The 21,166-nt window shown below is 58.7% G+C and overlaps 1 protein-coding gene across 12 annotated transcripts in view; it reads left to right on the top strand.

Moving 5' to 3' along the window:
• ARHGEF10L (Rho guanine nucleotide exchange factor 10 like) overlaps positions 1-21,166 on the top strand; it is a 155,312-nt gene that overhangs the window by 99,463 nt on the left and 34,683 nt on the right. For 9 of the 12 annotated variants that reach the window (XM_032361134.1, XM_032361139.1, XM_032361131.1 and 6 more), the window contains 8 exons: positions 253-398; positions 2,017-2,031; positions 2,278-2,459; positions 5,701-5,816; positions 6,368-6,495; positions 7,896-7,996; positions 15,420-15,541; positions 20,218-20,304. In XM_032361134.1, coding sequence (XP_032217025.1) covers positions 253-398; positions 2,017-2,031; positions 2,278-2,459; positions 5,701-5,816; positions 6,368-6,495; positions 7,896-7,996; positions 15,420-15,541; positions 20,218-20,304 — 897 coding nt within the window. The remainder of the gene's footprint in view (positions 1-252; positions 399-2,016; positions 2,032-2,277; positions 2,460-5,700; positions 5,817-6,367; positions 6,496-7,895; positions 7,997-15,419; positions 15,542-20,217; positions 20,305-21,166) is intronic. The other 3 variants (XM_032361140.1, XM_032361138.1, XM_032361142.1) reach the window with 1 other exon arrangement.

The following is a 21,166-nucleotide window of genomic DNA, read 5'->3' as shown; positions in this document are numbered from 1 at the left end:
TGGAGAGGGGCATCCGGGGCTGGCGCACCTGAGAACGGGTGCTGGCCTTGGGCCAGCAGTCAGAGACCCCGGTGTGCGGTCCTCTGGCCTCCTCCCCGGTGCCTCTCACCACTCACCACCTTTCTCCTCTGCCTCTCCCGGCCCCGGTCTCTTCTGCACGCAGCGAGAGGATTCTGCCTTTTGGGCGCGGTGACGTCCGCGTGGCAGCGGGCGCGTTGCTCGTGTTCACTCTGCTCTGTCTCCCTCTCGCAGCTCTTGACCTCGGGTCAGCGGCAGCTGCTCCTGTGTGAGACGCTGACAGAGACCGTGTACGGCGACCGCGGGCAGCTGATCAAGTCCAAGGAGCGCAGGGTCTTCCTGCTCAACGACATGCTGGTCTGCGCCAACATCAATTTCAAGTAAGTGGGCTTGGGTCGTAGCTCCGCTGCAGGGACTGCCCCCACCCCCGCCGTTGTGTCCCAGTTGCTGAACTGGCCTCTCTGCGAGGGACTGGCCGTCCCGGCGAGGGGCTTGATTTGGGTTTGAGACATTCTGGCTTCCTCTCCCGTCCCTTTTGGCCTGCTCTGTCCCTATTCCCCTGAGCATCTGGAGTGTTTGTCCTGGGCCACCCCTGGCCTTTGGGCTAGCGGCTGTCCATCTTGCAGAGTGGTCTGTTCTAGAACTCTGCTGTTGGTCACTGAACAGCTTCCCAGGTTTCAACCACCCTGGGATTCAAGAGATTTTGCCACCACTTCCCCCGGGCACTGTCTCCCCCATGGAGCCTGGCCTCCTGTCTGAGATTGAGGTGTTGGAAATGCCCGGAGCTGGGCTTCCAGGCTGTGCCCGAAAGAACTAGAACCTGGGTGGGGTGAGGGCTATTGTACCCCTGGCTTTCGTCAGGCCTCCAGAGGTCTTTTACTGGGGCTCACACAGAGAGTTCACACAAAGACTGAGACATTTTTGACTTCTCTTGAAAATTTGAAGAGCCAGCATTCCAGGCCCACCTTGCTCAGGGCCACAGGGGCCTGTCACTGGGTCACACGGCCTCCTTACTGGGTCTTGTGCTCTGCCAGCTTCTCGGTCCCCACCTGGCGCCATTCACTCACTTGCGTCCTCTGCTTGAGCCTGTGGCCAAGGGATTGTGCTAGATGCACTCTGGCTGGGGCCAGTCCAGATGGGGCTCTTAACCCCTCAAATGGAGGAGACTCCGCTCCTGGTAGCTGACAGAGCTTTAAAAATCCTCGCTGAAACACCGATACGAAGACGGTAACTGAGGTCCAAAGGGGCGTTACCTGTACCTCTTGGCTGGAGCCCCTGAGGTCGGCTCTGCACCCAGAGTCGGCCAGGGTGGGCATGGCCATGGAGCAGATTTGGGGACTGTGGCTCAGGCACCTGGAGCATCGCTGTCCGGGGACTCTCAGGCTGTGGCTCAGGCACCTGGAGCAGCGCTGTCCGGGGACTCCCAGGCTCACTCACCCTCCGTCCACCTATCCGTCCGTCCATCCATCAGACTTACTGGGATCTACCTTTCTGCCAGTTCGCAGGTCTGGAGGAGACCTGGCACTGGTAGGGGACTCAGGGGAAGAAGCTTCTGTCCCCACTCACTGTGGTGGTGCTTAAGGCTCGCTCATTCCCTCCCTCCCTGACTCCTGCGCTGTGATTTTTCAGGCACTCTTTCTGGAGAACACCTGCTCTGCCCCCTGCCGCTCAGGGTCTAGCCTGGTGTGAGTGGGGCAGGGCGGGCTGGCGGCCCATGTTGCGGGGTGGGAGGGATCAGCTTAGGTGACATTGGTGTGAGTCACATGACCTGTCCGCACGTCGGTGTCCCTGTCTGGATGAATACAGGCTTCCTAGCAGGGCCCTTGTGGGAATCACAGGTGACTGGAGGCCAGTGGCCAGCTCGGGGAGAAGGCCTTCCTGTGGTCCCTGATGTGCATGCCTGGCCCAGCCCCGTGGCTGGCCTCCACCGGTCTCAGCCCCCTAGAGATCACTCAGTAACAGGAATGACCTTCCTTTCCATTTTGTCTTTTTCCTCAGGCCTGCCAACAACAGGTATGGGTTTGGGGGCTCGGGGCCTCAGGGCATGTGATTCTGGATCTGGGCTGGGGCCTGGGCACCCCAGGGCTTGCGCCTCATCCATGGCTCCCTGCTCCTCCCAGCTTGGTTTGGGCCCGAGGTCTTGTGCTTGTGCAGCGAGGGGGCCTGGCTGAGTTGGTGTGCTGAGGAGCGTGTTCTGGGCTGGCTCTGGGCCTGGGCTGCTGCAGGCTCTCCAGGATCGCCTCCTGTCTGTCCTGGCAGGGGCCAGCTGGAGATCAGCAGCCTGGTGCCCCTGGGGCCCAAGTACGTGGTGAAGTGGAACACGGCGCTGCCCCAGGTGCAGGTGGTGGAGGTGGGCCAGGAGAGCGGCTCCTACGACAAGGACAACGTGCTCATCCAGCATGCGGGCGCCAAGAAGGCCTCTGCCGTGGGCCAGGCCCAGAGTGAGTACCCGGCCCGCGGCTGCCTGTGGGACACCTGCCCAGGCCTGGGGGCCCGGTGTGCAAGCCCTGGACCGATGGGCCCCCAGGCCGAGAGGCTTTGGCCGGTTCGCAGCCCCACCCTACATAGAGCGCACCCAGACCCCCAGCTGCTCATTCGCACTCCAGAGTCACGCCTCCATCCTGTGCACCGGACACTGTCCCTGCCCCCCACCCCGACACCCCCCTGCACCTGTGTGCCTACACATGTGCCTACACGAGCGTACATGCGTGATGTGTGTCTATATAAGTGCACATGCGTGATGCGTGCCTACACATGTGCCTGCACGAGTGCACACATGTGATGCCTTTGAGTTCCAGAGAGGCTCTTGTGTCGGTGCTTGACCATTGCCTGCCCCCATGGGACCTCAGTGGCTGGCCCTCCTCTCTGTGCCGTAGTTCCCCTGTCTGTGCAGTGAGGGGCCCAGGTGACACTCCCCTAGGCTCCTCGACCCTCAGGGCCCAACTTCAGGGCTGTCTGGCTCCGACTTTTCTGGCACGAGAGGAATGAGAACTCGGAGGGAGGGCCTGGGCAGCCTCTCGGCTGTGCACCTCTGTCCATCTCCGTGGTGGCCGTCCCCAGCACGCCTGGTCCGGTGCGGAGGCTCCTGGCTGCTGTTCTTCCCCGAGACTCTGCCCCGTCCTCTCCGTACTCCACCTTCCCCTGGTGTGGCCACACCCACCTCTCTGTTCCCGAGGGGCAGAGCCCCTCCTGCCCTAGGGCCTTCTCCCAGCCTCCGCCCTTCTGCGGACCCTTCTGCTGTCCTACTTCGGTCTCCTTTGCCTTTACTCAGCCTAGCTTAGATGACACCTCTGCAGGGAAGCCTTTCCTGATTCCTTTGGATTGGGCCAGGCCCCCTGTCCTGAGCGCTCAAGGCCCGGTTCTGTTCTGTGGTCAGCTTCCCTGGTGATGGTTGGTGGCAGCCCTTTCCTGGGGCCGGTGGGCAGGGGGTGTTGACCGCTGTTTGTTGAGTGAAGGGAAGACCCCAGATGCGGGGCTGGCAGGGAGGAGCTGGGCTGGAGGCCCCTTCCACAGGCGCTGGCTCCCCTGCCCACTGGCCCGGCTCTGTCTAGGGTATGACCTGGGACAGTGCCTTTCTGGGCTGCGGGCAATTCTGGCAATAGAGTGGGAGGGATAGCACCGTGCAGTGTCGCTCTCTGAGGGCCAGGCTGGCCGGTTGCACCCACCCCCAGTTGCTGGGTCCCTTCTCCTGGGTCTGTGAGCAGGAAGGGCTATTTGGTGGTTTCCAGAAGCACCCTCCCCCTCCCCCACCCCCAGCGAAGGGCCTCCTTTGTCCTCCCCAGAGATGCCTTCAGCCCTAGCTTGACCCCACCTTATGGCTACCAGCCACCCTGGGGCCCTACCATCACTGCCGTGTTTCTTGAATGAGATTACTACGTGGCCTGACTCCTTTCAAGGGAAAAAGAAAGAATTCTTCATTCTTCTTTTTTTTCCCTTTCTTTTTTAAGATTTTATTTATTTACTTGACAGAGAGATCACAAGTAGGCAGAGAGGCAGGCAGAGAGAGAGGAGGAAACAGGCTCCCTGCCGGGCAGAGAGCCCGATGCGGGGCTCGATCCCGGAACCCTGAGATCATGACCCGAGCCGAAGGCAGAGGCTTAACCCACTGAGCCACCCAGGCACCCTAGAAAGAATTCTTCTTGAATCCTAGTTGGCCTTGAATGATTTTTTATTCAGATATGCGCAAAGACAAGACTAGGTGTGAGAAAGTTCTGATGCTTCTATCCCCTGGACAACCATAAAACCAAAACAGAATCAGAAGTGGGATGACCGTGAAGCTACAACACATCACGATTCAAATTAACGGCATTTGTTTAATGTGGCGGATGCCGTTGTTTTGCGGGAACCCTGTTGCTCACGACGTGGCTATGGACCTCTTCGGGGACAGGTTCTCTCAGGGCCTCTGGAACTCTCCCCTAGGGTGCCCTATGGTGACCAGAGCTGCCCACCAGCTTGCCCACTAGGCTCACCGCAGAGTCGGTCTTTGCTCTTTGGGTGTGAGGCATCACTTCCCTGCCAGGCCCCCTCGCTCCCCTCTCGTTACTTGGAGACCATCCAGGCGCTCCTTGCTCTTGACCAGAGTCCGCTGGGGCCCTGACCCTGTGCAGCAAAACGTGGCCTGAAAGTCACCACATCCAGGAGACTCAGGAAGTACATCTGTTTTTCTCACCATCCTCTAGATGAAAACCCCAAGTAAGCCCTCCCCCCAGGGTTCCATAAGACCCCAGCGCGAGAGACCGGGGCCTCAAGAATACAGCCCAAAGTCTCTAGCACGGCATTCAAGGACTTCCCCTCCTGGCCTGCTGCTCCTTCCTGCTTTGTCTCTTGCTGCTTGTCTCCCGTGCCCCAGCACCACATCTGTATCATCCCCAGAGATCTGGGCACCCTCACTGTCCCCTTGGCCTGATATCTTTCCTCCTAGTGCCTTTCTTCAGTTGTGGTTGTTAATTGGTCCCCCTCTCCCCCTTCACCTAGGTCATAAGTTCTCTAAGAACAGGGATCCTGGGGTGCCTGGGTGGCTCAGTGGGTTAAAGCCTCTGCCTTCAGCTCAGGTCATGATCTCAGGGTCCTGGGTTTGAGCCCCATATTGGGCTCTTTGCTCAGTGGGGAGCCTGCATCTCTCTCTGCCTACCTCTATGCCTACTTGTGATCTTTATCTGTCAAATAAATAAATAAAATCTTAATAATAATAATAATAATAAAAGAACAGGGGTCCTTTCTGTCTTATTTACAGCTATCTAACAGTTGGAATGGAACCTGGCACATAGTAGGTCCTCAGTACATCTGTGAACACTTCGCTGTCTGTGGGCTTCCTCAAACCACTGTCCCTTTGCATATGCTGTTCTCCTTTTATGGCAGCATGCCCACCACATGCCTGGCCCTGTGAAGGTTCCTTACTTCTTGCCAGCACAGTTGGTTCTTAGTCTTCTGGCCTCCTGTGACTCTATGAGTGTGGCCTGGACCCAGATGCTAGACTACCTGTGATTAGATCTCTGCTTCCTTCCCCCCTCGTCACGTAGACTGGGAACTCCACCAGGTCAAGAGCCTGGCAATGTCTCCTCCTGTGTCTGTAGTGCCATATCTCCAGGGTGACGGTCTTCCTTTTTCCAGTGAATGGACACTTGGGTCCTAGTTAACCCCTCCTCCACCTGTGAAGTTGAGTTGGGTCTCTTCTCTGCCCAGATAAGGTGTATTTCGGCCCCCCGCGCCTCTTCCAGGAGCTGCAGGACCTGCAGAAAGATCTGGCTGTGGTTGAGCAGATAACCTTCCTCATCAGCACACTGCACGGCACCTACCAGGTACCCAAGCCCAGCCCGGTTCTGTGGGGCTTGGGCTCCTCCCTTGGGCAGTGCCCAGCCTCAGCAGGCAGGGTGGAAGAGGGCTCAGGTCTTAGCTCAGGCCCCAGGCATGCTCCTGGTTTCTGAACCCTGCAGGCAGGAGGAGCAGCTACAGCCAGCTCCCCGCTGCTACCTGGACGCCTGGTAGGTGGCCTCTGGTTCAGGGTGAAGCTCCGAAGGGGGTTAAGTAGGGTCTGGGTGCGTGGTGATTTTTTGTTCTCTGCACAGTGACCAGTCAGCCTCGCAGCCCCTTCCTGGACCTCACCCCAAGGCTGGAGAGGAAGCTGGCTGGGAGGTTGTATCCCTCTCGAAGGAGGGGAGCCAGGTGGGGTCTGAATGAGGGCTGGGAAGCCTGTCTGGGCCTGCAGCCCAGGGGGCCATCCACCTGCCGTGGCTGAGTCAGGGGTCCCTGTCGAGCTCCCCAGCTCCTCTCCCCCGGGGCCCCCTGAATGCTCTAGGCTCCCGTGTGGCTTCGGGCCTTGTGGTGATCTCACTGGCATCCTCCACCCTAGAACCTGAACATGACCGTGGCTCAAGACTGGTGCTTGGCCCTGCAGAGGCTAATGCGGGTGAAGGAGGAGGAGATCCACTCGGCCAACAAGTGTCGTCTCAGGCTCCTGCTTCCTGGAAAACCCGACAAGTGAGATGGGGAATGGCCACTGCGGGAGGTGGGGGGACGCGGGGAGGGGTCACCCGGAGTGGACCTCTTCATCAGGGTGGTCGTGGGCGTGGGTGTGTACACCCTGCGGGCCCTGCCCAGCACGGCGTTTGGCATGGAGGGGGTGCTTATGATCCAATGAATGAATGAATGAAGAAATGAATGTCCAGTTCGTACCTGGCTTAAGCGTATCCTCTGTTAGGAGACTCAGGACCTAGACGCTCTGCTATTGGTTAGTTCCATTTGTGCTGTGACCTTTTTCCTGCAGATGGCACAGAGCCCTGAGACAAGGCCCTGGGTCCCCTCATGGACCCGGCCTCCCCCCTGCACCACATGGGCCCTGGCCCCAAATGCCCACCCTGGCGCTTGTGCCCTGTAGACCCTCAGCTGATGTTTGTGGAATTGATGACAGGTGTGGCAGAGACAGGGAAGGCTAGCTGAACGCCAGTTTGCCGATGAGGGCCGGGAGGCTCCAAGAGTCAAATAGCCCCCACGCCGCCGGCTGCAGAGTAGGAGGTCGAGCCGGGCTCTGACCTGAAGCCTAGGCTGGTGCTGCTTGGGGGCTCACAGCCTGGATTTGAACTTGAGGATGGGGGGACTTGGGGAACAGAGCATTACAGGCACACTGGCTGCAGGGCTAGGAAGGTTGGAGCACTGTCGTTTGAGGTAAGGCCACAAGCCCAGGAGCCCAAGATATGAGGCTCCAGGCTGGAGTCTCAGAGGCAGAGGAGCAAGGCTCTGAGTTGGGATCTGGCCGCCGTTCCCCTGATGCAGCCCCTTCCTGCCCCTGCATCCCTTTCTCCCATGGAAGAGTCAGTGACACTGGCCCCGTCCCCCTCCCTGAATTCCCCCCCCTCCACCATAGAGAACAGGCCCCAGAGGACCCACTGCTTCGAGATGAGAGGACAGTAGTGTGACAACAGTGACCTCTAGCTGCCCAAGTCCATCACAAGCTCATTTGTTCACATGTCCATTCTGCACACATTCACGGAGCACCCACACTGGGGCACTGGGCGCTGGGAGCAGGCTGACGGGAGCCCGTTTCTCCTGGCAGAGGCTCCCCTGTTGGATGTGTACGTGTGTCTGGTGAGGCCCGAGGAAAACTGACTGGGGGGCCCTGGAAGGGCCTCTCGAGTCACTAGGCACCAAGCCTGGGGGTGGGGGACTGGGCTGGGGAGCATGGCCCGGTGGCTTTGCGGAGAGACCGCCATGGTGGGTGGGGGGACTCTGCCCCCAGGGGACAGAGGCTTGGCTGGGGCTCCAGCCTTTCTGGCCTCGCAGTGATGCTCTGAGCGGAGCTGGTGCCACGGCCGGTGCCCGTGGTGGCGGCAACAACCAGGAGCTAGTTCTGGGCACTCACACTCCTCCCCGTCTCGCCGCAGGTCCGGCCGCCCCATCAGCTTCATGGTGGTCTTCATCACCCCCAACCCCCTGAGCAAGATCTCCTGGGTCAACAGGTTGCACTTGGCCAAGATCGGACTCCGTGAGTAAAGCCCTGGGGAGAGTGCGTCAGGGGCCAGGGGTGCGGAGCAGGGAGGCTTGGGGTGTGCATGCGTGGGTGCGTGGGGGCAGGGACGCTTCTGAGTTGGAGGTAGGCGGTGCCATGGAGAAACATGGGAGCCAGGGTCCTGAGTCCTGAGGCTCTGCGTAGTAACACTGCACAAGTCACGGCCGCTGTCCGAGCCTCAGTTTCCCTGTCTGTAAAGTGATGGCAACCGATGATGTCGAGGAGCAGTTGTCAGGGCCCTGGGGGGCTGGTCAGGGCGTGGCTGCTGAGAGACTTTCTTTCCGTGGGGTGATGCGAATGTTTCAAACCTAGGTAGTGCGGAATATGCTAGAAACCTTGATGCGAAGACTTTAAAAAGGTGGGCTTTATGGTAACCGGATTCTTTCTCAATCAAACTGTTACCCAAAGGAAAAAACAAAGCAGTGCAGGTTAGATTAAACTGATTCTCAACCAGGGCCTCTTTGTTATTTTTCTTTTGTCTTGTGCATCCCATAATGATTACTTAGATAAACAAGACAATGTTTACAGAGCGCGTCCTACATGGTTGACGGTTTTCTAAGCATTTTACGCGTCTCTTTCTTTTCCCATTGATGATAACTCTTGAAGGTAGGTTCTGTTGTGGACCCCCTTGTGCAGTGGAGGGCTCTGAGACTCAGAGAGGTGCAGTGACTTGCCCGAGCTCACACAGCAGGAAGGGGCAGAGCTGTGCTCCGACCCTGGACAATCCGCCAGAGTCCACTTGGGACCGCCGTCCCTCTGCCAACCCCCACTGGGAGAGTTTCTGTCTGCAAACTGCAAGTGTGTCCAGCTGTAAGGACTTTATACTTGCCCGTTAGAGCTACTAGTTCCTGTGGTGTACCAGAATTCCCGTTTGCTGCTTCTGGCCAATAACGGGGACATTTTTTGTTTCATTGTTGTTTTTTCGGTGTGATCTTATTATAGGTTTTGAGATGTTTCTGGAAAGAAGAGAGGACCTTTGACCCTGGCTTTCATCAATTAAAAAAATAATTATGGAATGAGTCTTTACTGTGATTTTGGGTGTGGGGAAAAGAGCAATGACAAAAACTGAAAGATCCCTGCTCTCAGGGAAGCTCTGATTTATGAGGGGCAGATAGGCATTACATGAGGAGCAAATCAGCAGGGAGAGGTGGAGCCATTTAGGGGACAGAGTTGGGTGACGTGCCTGTCACCGAGCCTGGGGGTCAGGACTGCTATCAGGGAGGCCCCCTGGGAAGGGACATCTAAAGCCAACAGAAATCTGGCAAAGCAGTCTAGGCTTCAGAACAGCAAGTGCAAAGGTCCTGCGGTGGCCAGAGCTGATGAATCACAGGGAGAGAAGTAGGCAGTTGGAAGGACAGGCAGGTTTTCCAGAAAGCCAGGGCGAGATGTAGGGAACTTTTTCTGAGCGTGATGGCCAGCTGTTCCTTGTAGTGGTGAGAGCTGGGCAGCATCTGGTCTGGTTTCTACTTGAGTGGATTGTTCTGCCCGCTGTGCCGAGAGGGCCTGTGGAGGCGGGAGGAAATGGGGAGGAGTTTGTGGCTTTGAAGGAGCCAGGGTCAGAGGCCTTCTTGATCTGGTGCTGACGTGGCACAAGCCTCTGCTGGATGTTTCTGGGCGGCCAAGAGAGCTGCAGAGGGAGGAGAGAGGATATTAAGCAGAGACAGCCCCAGCCCTGGCAGCCGACCGCTAGCCCCAGGGAAGGCTGACGTGGTTCCCCTGCTGACCCACGGAGCAGTTCAGTCTCGGGCACACCAGAGTCCGACTGTACACCTGCTCTAAAGGCAGGTCGGTCTCCAGTTTGAGGCCCAGCTGCTCTGCCGAGTGGGGCTTGGCGTTGGAGGCAGTGGAGCCGAGTGGTGTGGACCTCTCCTTTCTTGGCTGCCTGTGACGCGCTCAGCTGCTTTATCTCCACGCGGGTTTCACTGCAGCAGAAGTTTTAATGGAAGGAGAGTCATTTGAAATCTTATTTGAATGCCTGGGTTCCCCTGGGGCTTGAATAATTTGTTCCTTTTATTTTGCCAGTTTTTTTTTTTTTTTCTTAAACCTGCAGTGCTTGGTCGGGTGTGGTGGGGAATAATACGAGCCTTTTGGTAATAGAATATGTTAAAAACATTTATTCACAAAGGATGTGATTCCTTTCATTTTTTTTTTTTTTTTGATCTTTCTCTTCTTCCGACTACCACATATGGAGATCATAATCCACTGAACATTGAGGAAGGAGAGAGCTGGACTGGGGGTGCCTGGGATCCAGAATGGGGGGTCAGTTCTGCCCCTAGGGAGGAAAGGGCAGGGTGTCCTGGGGAATCTGGGGGCCAGCTTCACATCCCAGCGGGGCCCCTCTAGTGCCGTGGGGTCAAGGGAGAGGCCTCTGGGAGGGGACTCAGACTGGAGCTCTGGGGGTCCTCTCCCCCTTACATTTGGGGATCTTAGGACCTCGTGAAATGGATCCAGGCTGTCTGGGGTCAGTTTTTGGTTCTGTCCCTTCCCAGCTCTGTGATCTCGGGCAAATGATTTAGCCTTTACTTGCCTTTCCCCAACAGAAAGTGGGGATAATGTCAGTGCCCCTCTCATGGTGCTCCTATAGGGAGATGGGCGTGGAAGCCCCCTGGGACAGCCAGCACCTGGCCTATGGAGGAAGCTCCTAGGACGGGAGAGCCTGCATCTCACGGATGGGAAAGTGACCTGTCTACGGTCGCATGTGATTCCGTGCCGAACAGGGAGGGGACATGCCACCCTCCCACCCCTCTGCCAATTAGTGTCCTATTCAGAAAGGCTCCAGGAAGGGACCCAGAGAAGGAAGAGGCATGGCTAGGGGCTTTCAGCACTCCGTGCCTGTGTCCCCTCAGCCGAAGCTCTTTGAGTGCTGTGTTTGCGGCTCTTACCCCCGGTCCCTGGAGCCTTTCCCGTCACAGCACTCCGTATTCCTTCCTTCCCGGAGGACCTGGGCTGGGCAGGCTGCGGGCTGGTCCCAAGCGCACAGGGACATATCCTCGCAGGACATGGCCTGGCCCTCCTTCTGCCTCTGACTTGGCTATGAGTCCTCCCAGTGACCCCCGTCCTTCTCCTGGTGACGATCGAGGGGAGGGTCCTGAGCGCGGCCCAGGCAGCGTGCTGAGCTCATTCTAGCTCTCTTCTCCACTGGCTCTCAACGTGGACATGGGCACTGGGACCTGCCCAAGCCCTTAGCGGGCAGTGGTGGGTCACCCACCCCAGCTGGGTGACCGCGGCCATTCGCCTGGCCTTCCCCGGGCACCAGTGTCTCTCTGTCTCTGCGGGCAGATGTTTGCAATGTCTGTGGCCTTGGCCAGTGGCCTCTCCGTGGCTCTGTGTGTAAGGGGAACTTTGAGGGCAGCCTCGGATTTAGAAAGTAGAGAAGGGTGGCCCAGGAGGCCGCCCTTGAGTATCATAGCAGCGGTGGGAAAGTCGCAGCTCCAGGCATGAGCACAGGGTCTTTGGGAGGCAGGGTAGGGTCGGGGAGCAGGGCGGGGCTGGCGGCTCAGCCCAGTGGAGGGGCGGTGGCCACCCTCAAGCCCCCGGTAAGGCAGACTCCTCAACTCCAAGACAGCGATCTCCCGATGTCTTGAGAGCCTGGCATATACTACTTTCTGTCCCCCAGCACTCACAGGGACCCTTGAATGGCTGGAATAATTTCCTGCATTTTCCGGAGGGGCCAGCGGACTCCGAGAGGTTCACTGTCTGGCTCTGTGTCACACAGGGAGGGAACTGGAGGCCGAGTTGGGATCTGCTGCAGTCGGCGTCCTGCCGCCAGTGGGGATGCGCTGAGGGCACGGAGGTCGGGGGAGTGGAAGGGGCCGTGGCCTCCAGCCCTTGAGCTCCCCCCGCTGCCCCACGGGGTGCTGCTACGTTCAGTGGGTGCTGGCAAACAGGGCTGGGCGCTGAATAAGCCCCCACTTAATGTCACCTGGAAACCTCGGCTCTGCCGACAGTGCCGGTGCTTAATGTCACTTATCCCAAGCGGGCTTTCAATTTTCAACTGCAACAGCCTTCTAATTTGGTCTCAGCTGCCGTGGTTTTGTGACAGGAACAATGGCAGCGGCAGATGGGGAGCTACAACTCCATTTCCTTTAACGCTCCCGATCACAGGCAGGGAAGGCACCATCTGGAAGGAGAAGGTCAGATCATTAAAAAATATGTATCGTAATAAATTGCCAGGACTTGATAGGCTGTGGGCACGGGGGGAAGGAGAGGAGAGGGGCTCGGGCGGCGTGGTGATGGAGGGGGGTTGTGTTCACAGACCAAGCTCTGGGAAGGAGCCGGAGCTCCAGGGACAGTTGCATTTGAGCTGTCTGTTGGGCTGTGCGGTGGAAGGGGCCTGATCAGGTAGGGGCCTGAGAGCAGGGCAGGCTCAAGTCCCGCCCGTCTTTGTTCACCGTCTAGGGGCTTGTCTGGGAGGCAGCACAGTGGTCGCGCTGTCAGCACCTGCCCGGCGGAAGGGTGCTGTCCCTCGGCGGGCTCTCTGGGCTGTCGCCCCGTGCTCGGTCCACTCTCTGGCTCCTGGGCCCAGCTTTTGATGTCCCCTGGCCTCCGGTTCCCCGGGTAAGAGGGGGATGCCAACTCCCACCCCTCCTGGCGGCCCTGAGGGTGAAATGAGGCCTCCCGTGGGACAGAGCTTTGTAAACTGTGAAGTGTGGTGTACATGGGCGTTCTGTTATGATGGCGCCTGTCCTGTGCTGCGGCTGTCCGTTCCGTGACGGCCTCGCCTCCTTGGTGAGCTGTCCTTTGCTGTGACTCTGCCTCCAGGACCCAGTGAGGTGGAGACCCGACCCTGGGGCTTCCTCTGTGCCCGTAGGGGAGTGAGCCCCCCACGCAGTCGGGGGACTGCTGGCGGGGTGGGCTCCCCGGGCACGTGGGCTGGAGCCTCTGCCGAAGCAGGCTGGTCACGTCGTAATGCCTGACATTTGTGGATGTCTTTCACTTCTCAGACAGCATCCTCTGTGCCCCCTTGTCCCAGCTCCTCCTGCCACAGCCGGCACCGGGAAGACACCTTTCTCTGGTGGCAGGGCATTGGTTAAAGCCATGTTCTTGGGGTGTGATTGACATACCTCATACAGAACACAGGTGAAGCTGGGGAGCCTGTGGGCACACATGCATGTGCACACTCACACACGCACGTACTCTCATGGACACACACACTCACGCACACATGCACTCACGCACACACGCACACTTACACACTGACGCATACTCTCTTATGGGCACACACGCACACTCAAGTACACACACCCATGCACACACTCACGCAACACTTACGTACACCCACACTCACGCACTCTCATGGGCACACACACTCACGCACACTCAGGTATACATGAGTATACCACACTCAGGGCCATGACAGGCCAACAGGGGCTGAGACAGAAAGTGGTGGAGGGGAGGGGTGGGTGGTGGTCAGCTGAGGTCACTCCCAGAAGGTAGACAAGTAACCTGAGCCTCGGGGAGGATTGGAGCCGGCCCTGGGACAGAGAGGGCCGCACTCTAGAGGGAGGGAACATCCCCGACTCATAAGTGGCTGAGGAAAGCCTAGTGCAGTGGCCTGCGACCGAGGGATGAGGCCAGGAGGGCAGGATCAGCCTCACTGTTCTGGAAAAGTCTAGATTTGATTCCAAGAGGATAAGACTCCCTGGACGTGGGAATGGTGACGTCCGGCGGAAGTTGTGGGCTGGCTCTGGCTGTCGTGGGGAGGACTGACGGTAGGGAGCAGTGGTTGGCGCAGGACCCCAGTCTGGAGGCCCTGTGGCTGGTGAGCCCCCTCGGGCAGAGCTGACACTTGCTCGGCTGGGCCAGGGTGGGCCCGGGTCCCTGCTTCCTCCTGGCCACTGAGTAGACACGTGGGGGTGGGAGGTCTGCGTCACGACTGTTCTGTGGCAGACCGCTCCTCCCATCCCTGAAGGTGCCCTTTGGCTTGATGTCATTGTGTTGAGTGGCTCCTCTCGCCCGGGGCGCCCCGTCCCATCCTCTGGCTCTCCCTCTCCAGGGCGGAGCTACCTCCTGGTTGTCCAGCCTCAGTCATGCACCTCAATGGGGGCGCGGGGGGGGGGTGCTGGTTGCTTGGAGACAGCACAGGAGTCCAGCAGACCCAGGTCCCCATCTGGACTCTGCCACCAGCCGCGCGCATGACCTAGTCAATTACTTCATCCCTGAGTGTCGGCCTCATTGTCCATAAAGGGAAAAATCACGCTTCTCACTGAGCTGGTTACTGTGAGAACGAGAAGCCTGGAACACGTCTGTGGCCCCTCCATGTGCTTGCGTGTGGACGCACAGTAGGTGTCTTCACCATGCCCTGCCTGGGCTGACGGTGTTCCCGGCAGGCGGCCCCCCACGGGAGCGCGGAGAAGGATGGGCTCTTGAGCAGGGAGAATTCTCCGGGAGGGATGGTGGGATGGTAGTTACCTGCTCAGTCACGCCCTCTCTTCATTTACCCTTTCAACTTGCCCCTGCTGAGCACTCACTGTGTGCAGGCAGTGGGCCGGGCACCAGGGAGACCGCGGCAAACCAGACAGCCCAGGTCTTGCTGGCCCGAGCTTACGTTCTAGAGATGTGTGCAGAGAGACCATGAACAAGGAAATAGACAAAGTGATTCTAGATTGTGGTGCAGGCTGTGCGGGGAATAAGAGGTGATCTTTAGACTGGTTTCTGAGAGAGGGGGCCGTCATAGCCAGGGTGGTCAGGGAGGACTTCTTGGAGGTGGTGGCATGTGAGGGAGCCCTCACGTTGCAGAGTGTGGTTTACAGATGCTCTCGAACACAGCGGTGTCCAGACCTGAGTCCGCAGTCTGGGCCCTTGTGCTTCTCACAGGCCCCCAAGGGCTTCAGTGTCCAACTAGACTGGGAATGTGGAGGCCAAGGACCGCCTGGGTCTCAGGGTGGGTCTTAAAGGAAGCAGGAGAGGGTCATACTCTTGACCATCGTCATCAGAGTCAAGTGTAGAGCGGCAAGGATGTGTCACCTTGTTTCTGGCTTAGTTTTGGCCTCGAGAAGCCCCTCTAGATCTCTAGGTCAAGGAAGCAGGGCCTGGTCTGTGCTCAGCATCACAACATTTTGAAACCCTTTCTCATTGACTATTTCACTGGATCCCCACAACGACTTCAAGACAAAGGCATTTTTATGCCCCTGTCTCATGGGTGATGAAATCGAGGCTTAGAGTTGGGGGGATTTGCACAAGTCTGCTCAGTGAGAGGGTGGGCGAGCCAGGACTCAACTCTTAGGTTTTCCAACTCGCTGCCGGGATGCACGGCCGTGACCATGGATCAGGGCCGGGTTTCATCTGGGCTGGGCAGGTGTGGAGCTGGGGACGGTCCCCTGGGCTCGCAGGGCTGCTCACTGCCCGCTTGGTCCTCGGACTCTGACCGGCTTCCCCCACCTCCTTGCTCTTGCTGTAGGTGAGGAAAACCAGCCAGGCTGGCTGTGCCCGGATGAGGACAAGAAGAGCAAAGGCCCGTTCTGGTGCCCCATCCTGGCCTGCTGCATCCCCGCCTTCTCTTCGCGGGGCCTCAGTCTGCAGGTGAGTGGAATGGATCTTGCTGGTGACTCGTGGGACAACTGGGACTTCTGGCCTGTACCCCCAGCAGGAGGGGGCCGGGGTGTAGTCCCAGCTTCTCCACCTCTTACGGATGGAGTCGCCCAAGATGCTTTGATGCGGTAGGAGTCCGCTTCCGCACCAAAACTATGCGGATAGATGCCCTCTGTGGGTCAAGGGAATGGAAAAATCCTGTGATTTTGAGCTGAGAGATAGCAATGATCTCATCCACGGATGGCATGACTCCAGCTCAGAAGAGAGGCCGCAACACGCCCGAGGTGCTCCGCCAGACCACGGGTTGGCCTCTTGCTGATGCTGCCAGGCCAGGTGGGAGCCGACGCTGGCCCCGTGGCGGCCCTCCCTCCGTCTGTCAAGTACCTACCACGTTTCCCCAGTGCTTTGCCACCACTGTCTTGTTTTGATATTTATAAGAACCCCATGAATAGATGTTTCTAGATCTGTTTCCCAGGTTAGAAACCAAGGCTCAGACAGGTGACATGATTTTCTAAAAACACAACCAGTAGTGAGGGGTCCAGGAATTGGCGCCTTGCTTAGTCCGATTCCAGCACCCACGTGCCCTACCACTGGCACGCTCCCCCCGCTGTCACCTGTCCCCGATGTCCTGGCTGCGCTCACCCCTCCCTCTGGAGTCCTTACTGCCATCCTCTTCCCTAGGAGAGGAACTCATGTGAGCTCTGGGGAGGGGGAAGCACAGGCTTGGGACTTAGATACATAAGCCCTAAGAGACGAGCTGATTGGGCTGTAGCTTGGGGCTCCGAACAGCGACAAGCGCATGCCCTTGAGGCGTCCGTTCAGCTATTAGTTCATTCACTTGTCTGTTCTGCACATAATTTTGAGCACCTACTACATACTAGGTCCTGTGCCGGACACGGGGTGTGTAGTGGGGACCCACCCTCCTGTCGCTTTCAGTCTGGACAGAGATAGCTGTACCTAGGGGGGGACACAGGAGGGCGATGTGTGTTACGTCAGCTGGGACAGATAGAGGGGTGGGGCCTCATGGTCATGGGCCGAGAAGGCCTCTTGGCAGGGGTGGCAGACATGAGTGGCGAGAAGGCCCCGATCCCCTGCAGGCCCCGGGGGGTGAGTATCCCAGACAGACTGAGGGGCACAGAGCAGGGGCAGCCTGGGATGCTGCAGCCCCGAGAGCTGGGAGGACAGGCTGGAGCAGAGGACAGACGGACAGGTCCCGTGTGGACGCACCGGTCCACGCCAGCTTCCCGGGCTGGTCGCGGTGGGGTTTCATTCTCAGGGCCATGACACACCCAAGGGTGGCTCCACGTGGGGGACCAGCACCCTGTGATGTACATTTTGGAAAGATCATCCAGTCCTTCAGGCTGTGGTGTGGGCGAGTGAACCGTGGCCCCTGGGGGGACAAGACTGGTGACCGAGAGAGCCACACAGTCCTCGGTGCGGGGGTCCCGCCGAGCCTTGGCAGGACTCGGCTGCGAGTAGAGGCAGGGCCAGGTGGGGGGCGAGGCGCGTGGGACAGTCACCTAATCCCAGTCATCACGATGAGTGGAATGCAATACTTCCAAAATCAAATCAGCAAATTGTGGCCTTGGTTTGGCTGCTGTTTTGGGGGGTAAGTAACGGGCTGGGGTGGGGGTGGGGCAGGGTTGTGCAGGGTCTGTTTCTGTGTGTATTTAACATCTTACTAATTGCTCATCATGGATTTTTTTGCATGGATTTTTATTGCCAAAAATTGTGTTATAATATTCCTTTGGATGCTGGGGTGTTTTGGCCCCACCCTCTCCCTCTCATCCTGGTCCTAGGGAAGGGGACAGGGGCAGGGGACATGGGGATGCATTCGGGGAGTGTACCGGGGTGGGGTTGGCCACGTGGATGGCAGGAAGGACAGACCTGGCTCCTGAGTGTGTGCACCTGGAGAAGGTGTCAGGGGTGGTGGAATGTTCCCTGTGCCACAGACTGATTTAGGGGGTGCAGTCAGATTCCCAGCATGGCTCGGTGGCCAGTGGCCCAGGGGGCAGCAACAGCAATGGGGTAGCGAGCCCTTTCCAGAGGCATCCGTGCCAGGCTCTGCTCAAGGCGCTTCACCTTCAGTAAATCGGGTCCTCCCCGCTGCCCGCAGACCCACAGAGGTAGGGTCTGCCAGCACTCCCTGGGGAAGGAGGGGCTTCTGGACTCATTTCTGGCAGGGGAGGCCAGATGCTGTTCATCCCTGTAGGGCTCAGGGAAGCCGGACTTTGTTGGCCTTCAGACCTCATTGATTGATTAATAGGGAGGAGTCTCATGTGCTCCTTCCCAGCACAGGGTGGAGGTTCCCAGGGGCCTCGAGGCCAGGATGGGTTGGGGACTCTACTCAGGTAGAGTCTGTGGGGTGGGGATTTTTCAGGGGCCACCCCGTCTGTGGCTTACCTGGCCCTAGGTAAGCCTCTCCTGTGGAGAAGGCTGACCCCAGGGTGACATCTGTCACCCCCGATGGCCTTAGTCCTCTGAAGAATACGGGACAGGCCGCTCCTGGGTGGTAAGGTCACAGACAAGCCGCTGCCTCAGGGCCTCCCTGAAAGCCACCCACCCACCTGGGAAGCCGTCTTCTGCCTCATCCCTGGGGACACACGTCTGCGAAGTCCCTCATGTAGAAGGGGGAGGGCTCAGTGCAAACCTGTCCCCCTGAGCCGCGGTCCAGCCTGGGAGCCTGTCTGGGGACTGGAGCTTGGGGAAAGGGTGCTGAGATGCTCCACGGTGAGCACCTCGGGGGCTGGGGGCTGCAGCCCAGACCTGCTGAGGGTCTGCTCCAGGCTCATTAGCCAGAGCTGCTCGCTCTCTGTGGGGTTCCCTGCCCGCTGGCTCTGCCCCAGCCCGCCCCTCCTGGCCTGGTGCTGCAGGTGAGACAGGGTGGCGCACGTAGAAGGCCAGCATGTCCCACAGGACGTGCCCAGCCCTGTGCCAAGTGCCGTATATCTGCCTCTCCAGTCCCCACGACCATTCGGTGAGGCTTCAGGTTCTCCGTGACCATGAGGAACTGGCTGCGGGGGTCCCCGGCTGGTAGCTGAGCTGGGACCGGAGCCACGGCTGGCTGCGCCCACAGCCTGTCTCCGTCCTCCAGCTCGAGCCACTCTCCTCTGCGCTACCCGGGGCACCTTGATTTGGGAGAGTCGGCTTCCTGACCCCGGTGGGACTCCTGGGGCCAAGGAGCCATTGGAGCTTTTGCCATCAGTTTGGCCCAGGGCTCTGTGGACAAGGCTGACATCCGGGCCCCCTGGGGTTGCCATGGAAACGTTGGACACAGGGTTGCAGTTTCCCCTTCCGGTCCGTGGGAGGACTGGAGCAGTGGCCTGGCAGGAGGGACTGGGCAGCCTCCGCTGCGTGTGGCCCACCATGAAGTGAGATGCCGAGGAGCGGGGGCCTGAGGGTGCGTGGGGAGGTGCGGGGGGAGGGCGAGGGGAGCCTCCTGCTCGGGCGCCTGCACCTGTGCTCCCAGCTGCACACAACTGGGTGCCGGGAGCGCTGAGGCCTGCACGAGGGCAGCCGGGCCTCTGGGGAGAATTCAACTCCAGTGGGAAGGGCGCTGGGCCGGGAGTGGGACTTGGAATTCTAGACCCGACTCTGCTGCCAACTTGCTGTGTGACCTTGAGTTAGTCGTGTCCCCTCCCCCACGCCCACACATCAGAATTTGCCAACTCCTAAATGAGGGGAGTGGATGAGATGACCCCCCTGGGCTTCCTCATCTTCAACCATTAGACACTTGGTTAGGACCTCCTGCCTCGGCCGGGGCCCGCCGGGGCCTGCAGCACCAGCAGAGGGCAGCACCTGCCCAGCAGAGAGGGGGAGGGGGTGGCTGAGGTCCTCCCTGGGGCGCCTCCAGCTCTCGCCTGTGGGCCTCCTTTGCCTTCCTACTGGCCAGGGGTTCTAGCAGGGTTCGAGACAGGGCTGGGCCACCTCTATGCACTGCTGTCCTGGCCAGAGAGACTGACTGGTGGGGTTCAGCTCAGGGAACAGGCCCCAGAGAACCATCTGGCCTGTGGTTTGGGGCAGCAGGTGCAGGAGGAGTGAGCAGCTAGTGGCTCTTGATGACAGCCGGTCAAAGACGGAGACCCTGGCCCCGAAGGTGGCCTTGCCAGCCCCTCGGCCTTCCGGTGCTGGCAGGCTTGTCTGCGGAGTGGTTCTGTTGTTGAGGGGCGTGGAACCAAATGTCCAGCACCCCTTCCATCCTCCGCTGTGCTTTTCTGGAGGAATGCAGGGAGATCTAGGAGGGTGCAGGCCAGGCCCTGTCATCATCTTCCCGTGGCTTAGGGCATTCATATGTCCACCATGAGCCTCATTTCTTCATCTGTAAAATAAAGCGGGGTGGGTGTTAGTGGTTTTCATCAAATCTTATCCAGATGTTGCTTAGTTTGGGAAAAATCGGTAGCGGGCCCAGAGTATCATTCAGATGCCTCCTTGCCAGAAGGTTCTAGGAGAGCGCTGGTCAAATGTGAGTACATAGGCGTTGCCTGGAGATCCTGTGAAACCTGTCACTTTCCGGTCTCCGAGGATTCTCATTCGGGACCTGCATGGGGCGCCCCAATGTGCAGGTTTGACAACCCCCACAGGTGGTTTGGACAGACGTCCTGCTGCCAAACATTGGCATCTCTGACACCTTGATGCTTAGCCCCCGTGTGCCTTCTGTGTCTCCGCAGCTTGGGGCCCTGGTCCACAGTCCTGTCAGCTGTCCCCTGCTGGGCTTCTCAGCGGTCAGCACGTCCCTTCCACAGGGCTACCTCTGGGTAAGTCACTCCTGAGCCCAGCCAGGGATTGTGGCCTCAGCACAGAGGCAGGGAGGGCAGCAGTGGGAAGGCGATGCTGGAAAATGCTGCCTGCTGGCCCCGTCACGTGCACCTTCACCCAGAAGGTCTTCCTGGGAACCTCCGTGCCAGGCTCTGTGCTCAGAGTTGGCAGACGTGGGTTCACCCAAGGCAGCAGAAGACAGGGGACAAGAAGGGACTGTGACTCTTGTAAATGGTCATGTGCCATGAAGGAAATGAATGAAGCTGTGCAGAGTACCTGGGTGGCAGCGGCTTCACCCTGGGGGTCAGGGAGCAGGGCTGGTATTGCCCAATTCTGAGAGCGATCCCAGCCGCCTTCTCTCCCCCTGGGATTCCTGGCAGAGCCTCTTTTCATTCAAATAGTCCCCCGATTGCTCTTTGTGGCGCAGACTGTGCTTTCCCAGGGACTCCCGGAGGGTCCACCTCCCCATCCCTCCGGCCACCTTTCAGCTCCTGCTTATTCCTGTCTCCAGGCCCTCAGGCAGGAAAACTCTGGCTCACCCTTTAGAGTCCATCCCAAATATTCTCTCCGAGGGAGATTTGTTCCTCATTGTTTCCCCAGTATCTAGCATGTGGTATATCCATCCATCGATCAATCAGATGATTGATTGATTGATCCATCTATCCATCAATTATCCATATAATCATCCATCCATCCATCCATCCATCCATCCGTCCATCCATTCATCCGTCCATCCATCCATATAATAATCATCTACTACCCATCTGTCCATCCACTTATCCATAATAATCATCCATCGGTCCATCCGTCCATCCATCCATCTGTCCATCCGTCCATATTATCATCCATCCGTCAGTCCAT

This window comes from Mustela erminea, chromosome 10, assembly GCF_009829155.1.
Source record: "Mustela erminea isolate mMusErm1 chromosome 10, mMusErm1.Pri, whole genome shotgun sequence".
NCBI lineage: Eukaryota > Metazoa > Chordata > Mammalia > Carnivora > Mustelidae > Mustela > Mustela erminea.
This window is presented reverse-complemented; position numbering and strand designations above follow the sequence as displayed.